Here is a 5219-nt window from a genome sequence, read left to right on the forward strand (position 1 = left end):
GGTGGCTGGATCTCGATCCTTTGATCGCTCTTGGATGTAATGTTTTTGGTTTAATATAATTCTATTTTATTTCAAAAAAAATGAAATGGCTGATTTTGTTTCGAATATGTTTATTAAATCAATATGATTAATTTTTAAAAATCTTTTGATTTTGTGATCGAATTATATTTTATGATTTAGTTATAAATATTTGTTTTTTTATGTAATCCAAAATAAAAATTTCCCATACTTTTAAAAATGCTAATGTGACAAACTTGTTTTGTTTTTTTATCTTATTAATAATAAATAATAATAATAATAATAATAATAATAATAATAATAATAATAATAATAATAATAATAATATTCTGAATTTTATATTTATTGAAACAAATTTTTTTATCATCTCGCCTAGTGCGATGGTTATAGAATGTCCAAGAAGAGGTGATAAGATGTTGCTCAAAGGGGGAGGTATCGTCTCGCTTCCGAAAGTCTTCCTACCGCCCAAGCATGAGAAACGTGAGAAGAGACGTTCTTATGGCAGAGAGGTCATTGTCATTAACTAACACACGACCTCCTTGAAAATAATGATTCAACGGTCTACCATTGACTGAGTGGGCGGTGATCGTTCCCAAAGAGAACTCTAGGCTCAAGAGCCTCTATAAATACATCGCAAGGATGAGAGAAGATTATTATACCTCAAAGCATAGCACTTAACAAGATCATAATTCATTAGATCACACCCCTCAGAAGCTTATACTCAAGCATATTGGTCGTTTAAATAGCCTATCACCTCACGTGTGCAGGACTCTTAAAATCACCGTAAAACACCAACATACAAGGCTTTCCGCCATCGTGGGCAAGCCTTAACCACCATACAACTACAAACGCCTCTGAGTCCCCATGCTCTTGCAAGAGGAACACGCACACCTTATTTTTTGACCCGTGCATATTTTTTATTTAAAATGTTACTTTGCAATTTTTTTTAGATTTAAAATCATTTATTAAATTATTGTAATTGATTTTATTAATTTCTTTTTCTATTGATAATAAAGTAATTCCATTTAATATTAGTTGGATTATTGCTAATGTTAAACAAGTATTCAAGAATTTCTGAATTAAGTCATTTTCCATCCAAAAAAAATTGTTTTTTGATTAAAATTGGTTTTAAGTATCATATATATTTTGATCTTTCAATGCAATTTTAACTACTAATAATATGATTTGTAAAAAAAAATATTACTAACATGGATTAACTTTTCTATTTTTAAAAGAAATTGCCACAAATTTACTAGTCAATTAGATGTAATAAAGAGTTGAATTAAATGGAACCCTTCTAAAAAAAGAAGAATGAAAAACAATAGTAACCAAAATCAGTTGACAATGGAAAAAATTAGATTCTAAAAATGATGATGTTAATGGTTGTCCTTTGAAATGAAATCCTGACCAGCTATTTGTACGCCTTAACCTATGTTGGAAATAAATAGAATTATTCATATTTCTGACTCAATTTTACTCTCCAATTTGCTTCCCTTTTTCCCTCACATTCCCTTGAGGTTCTTCCTCACAAAAAACTGTCATAGGGAATGCCATTTTCTCCATCTAATCGACAACAACATATCATGATCATTCTTTTTTGGGTACATGCATGCATTTAATAATATTTTTCTTTTGTTTTTAACTAATGTTTCATGTTTTCATTAACATTGTTGTTTTGTTTTACAACAGGGAAATAAAAAAATGATTACAACCTTGTTTCTCTTTTCATTGTTCCTTCATTCAACATTGGCTCAAATTGCTGCAATTCCACAAAATCCTGTAATTCCTCACAATCACCATCCTGCCGTTCCTCTTAATACTGGAATTCCACAAAAACCGGTAACTTCGCAAAAACCTGCAATTCCACATCAACATAAAGCTGCTAATCTTGTCAAGAAATGGTCGACATTAAGTGGTTTGTAATCCTAAACATTTATTTATCTACGACGTCACATGCTATGTTGTCGTGTATAATCATGTTATTTAGTAATGTTTGACATGTATTGGTTTTTGTTATCGCAACGCTGGCAGGAAATGAACCGGTTGTAGTAGCCCGCGGTGGTTTTTCGGGACTCTATCCGGAAGGTACTCCTGACGCAATTTCGTCATCGAAAGACATAAGTATTTTCTTCTGCAATCTTCAGCTGACAAAAGATGGAGGTGCCTTTTGTGTAACTGGTGATAACCTTGACAATGCAACAACGGTTGCATTGTTTGATCCTAAGCAAAAAACTTACAATGTCAATGGAAAGAATGTGAAAGGACACTTTGCTATAGATTATGAGAGCGCTCAGATTGACTTAAATGTATCAAGTGAGTCTTATATCAATCTACATTTTCTCCATTTTATTTATTTCTTAGGATAATCTATATGATATGCTTATTTGAGCATCGAAAGTTAGAACTCAAAAGTTTTTCTTTGCTGTGAACTCCAGTGATTCAGTCCATATTTTCTCGACCGAGTTATTACGATGGTCTTGACTCAGTTCTTAACGTAGATATTCTCTTTAATGAAGCAAAACCACCGGTGTTTTGGTTGAATGTTCAGGTTCTCTCTCTGTTGAAATTTAAAATCATGAGTGATTTATTTCATTTCTTTCATCAATGTGTTGCATGCTAATTGATCTTTTTCTTTGTCGCAGAATGCAGGATTCTACGCCGAATACGGACTAAATGCAGTAGAAAATGTTCTAGATATTTTGGCAGCTTGTCCAATTGCGTTTGTTTCATCTTCGGATATTGGTTTCTTAAAGAGTATCGCCGGGAAAACACCCAAGATGACTAAAGTCATCTTTCAACTTCTTAACGCGATAGACGACGAGCCATCAACACAACGGCCATATGGCGCTATAGTAAAGGATCTCTTGACAATCAAATCATTCGCATCAGGCATCATAGTTCCAAAAGATTTCATATGGCCTGTTAAACCAGACAAATATTTAGGACTTCCCACGACACTCGTAGCCGATGCACATAAGTTAGGACTAGAAGTATATGCTTCTGGTTTTGCTAATGATGTGTTTTCCAGTTACAGTTATAACTATGATCCTACTGCTGAGTACCTCCAATTTTTGGACAGTAAAGATTGTGTTGATGGTGTTGTCACTGATTTCCCAGCTACAGCAACAAATGCCATTAGTGAGATTACAAATCTGAAATCTCCATCTTTTAGTTCATGATTTATTTTCTTAAAAAGCAAAACCACCCTTCTAACCTTTTTCACAATTTCGTTGTTTTACAGGGTGCTTCGCACACAACAACACTGCGCAGAAAAAAGGTACTCTGTTATATATTACTACTAATCTCAAATTTTCTTCAATCCTTTAGTTATGAGTTACAACATGAAAAAACAAAAAGCAAACAAGTCGAAAACTTTATGGTTGCTTTTGTAGGACAAACTCTAATCATAAGCAATAACGGAGCATGCGGCATGTACCCTGGTGGCACTGATCTAGCCTATCAGCAAGCTATAACCGATGGTACTGACATCATAGATTGCTCAGTTCAAATGACAAAAGATGGAATTGCCTTCTGCGCATATTCTGCAGATCTAACATTACAAAGCACGGCTATAACAAAATTCGCGGGTCGATCATCCGTTGTCCCGGAAATTCAACCAAAAAGTGGAATCTTCACCTTTGATCTTACATGGGCCGAGCTTCAAACAGTAAAACGTAAATACTTCCTTAGAAATATTCAGTTATAGTTTAGTAGTAACTTTTACGAGTTGAACAATAAACTTACAAGGTATAAATTTCTTGTTTCAGCTCAAACGATCAACTTTCAAGGCAACGACTTTCAAAGAAACCCGGCAAATAAGAATAGTGGAAAATTTGTTACCCTTCCTGAATTTTTGGAATTGGCCAAGACAAAGGCAGTTGTTGGCATTTTGATTCACATACAGAATGCTGCTTACCTTGCATCAAAGAAGGGTCTTGACATTGTAGGTGCGGTCACCACAGCTTTGAACAATGCTACCTTTGACAAGCAAACCACACAGCAAGTCTTCATTGAATCAGACGACACTTCGGTCCTATCCAAGTTTAAAGATATCCCATCTTACAAAAAGGTTTTGTTCATTCAAGATAAAATAGACGATATACCAGTGCAAACAGCAGAAGAAATTAAGAAGTACGCGGACGGAGTTAATCTCCCCAAAACTTCTATTATCAAAACATCCGAGTCTTTGTTGATAGGATTAACAAATGCTGTTAAATCGTTGAAAGATTTAAACCTAACAGTATTCGTCCATAGTTTCAATAACGAATACTTGTCGCTGGCATTTGATTATTGGTCAGACCCTAATCTTGAGGTTTCTATTTTCGTTAAAGCTGCCAAAGTTGATGGGATCGTAACCGATTTTCCAGCTACTGCATACAGATATATGAGTAAGTAAATTCCAATATGTTTAGCCTTCTTAATCAATCCAAGCAACTATTTTTCGAAAGCAAAAGTTGAAACCCTATGTACCGTCTTAAAATTTTGCAGGAAGCCCGTGTAGCGATCTTCAGACGCGTATCCCCATAGAACCAAAGATTGGTGATCTGGTGAATACAGTTCCAGAAGATCTGAAACCAGTAGCAGAACCTCCAGCACCTCTACAGGTTGCAAATGTTGTTGATCCACCTCTTCCTGAAGTGGTTAACCTGACAAAACCTGAGCCTGCAGCTGCAACTCCTCCACCTGCTTCAGGCGCAAGTACATTTGTTGTCAACTCTGGTAGCACATTAGTTGCAGTTTTGGTGGTTGCAATGCTTTATGCTGGTTATTGATTTCATTAAATTGGGGCATTGTTACCATCTTGGATAGTACATTTTTCTGTGAATATGTTATTGCATTTGGTTATATATCTCAATTTGTACTATAGAATGCATGTGGCACAAGTTCTACTAACACAACTATTATTCGGAAGAAACAATTAATATAACTGAGATTTGAGAGATAGTGAAATACTCATTAACAACAATTGATATCACCAAATCCAGACAAGGTTTAAGGTTGGGCAAGAATTTCTATTCTATTGTTAGAAGACAAAGAAATCCAGAATCTGAACAAAATACTTGATTGAGATACAATATCCAGTTATTTTGCAGATAAAATAAACATTTTCAATTAATATTAATATTTTATTTATACAATAGATACAATTGTACATGAGAAGAAATAAAAAACCATTGTTCATAAACAATTCAACATTCATC

At 34.3% G+C, this 5219-nt stretch overlaps 1 protein-coding gene across 1 annotated transcript; it reads left to right on the forward strand.

Moving 5' to 3' along the window:
• The first annotated feature begins 1465 nt into the window (after positions 1–1465).
• LOC131627251 (glycerophosphodiester phosphodiesterase GDPDL7-like) lies at positions 1466–4936 on the forward strand. The gene is made up of 9 exons (XM_058898092.1): positions 1466–1619; positions 1708–1933; positions 2050–2331; positions 2454–2566; positions 2661–3156; positions 3260–3295; positions 3411–3692; positions 3786–4406; positions 4507–4936. The coding sequence occupies exons 1-9, from the start codon at positions 1566–1568 to the stop codon at positions 4788–4790; spliced, it is 2394 nt and encodes a 797-aa protein (XP_058754075.1). The 5' UTR covers positions 1466–1565; the 3' UTR covers positions 4791–4936.
• The last annotated feature ends 283 nt before the right edge of the window (positions 4937–5219 follow it).

This window comes from Vicia villosa, linkage group LG1 (assembly GCF_029867415.1).
Source record: "Vicia villosa cultivar HV-30 ecotype Madison, WI linkage group LG1, Vvil1.0, whole genome shotgun sequence".
Lineage (NCBI taxonomy): Eukaryota > Viridiplantae > Streptophyta > Magnoliopsida > Fabales > Fabaceae > Vicia > Vicia villosa.

Excerpts from the sequence above, each read along its gene's own strand:
- LOC131627251 (XM_058898092.1), top strand. The coding sequence starts at position 1,566 with ATGCCATTTTCTCCATCTAATCGACAACAACATATCATGATCATTCTT. Across the intron at positions 1,934-2,049 it reads GAAATGGTCGACATTAAGTG|GAAATGAACCGGTTGTAGTA; the intron begins GTTTGTAATCCT and ends CAACGCTGGCAG. Across the intron at positions 3,296-3,410 it reads CAACACTGCGCAGAAAAAAG|GACAAACTCTAATCATAAGC; the intron begins GTACTCTGTTAT and ends TTGCTTTTGTAG.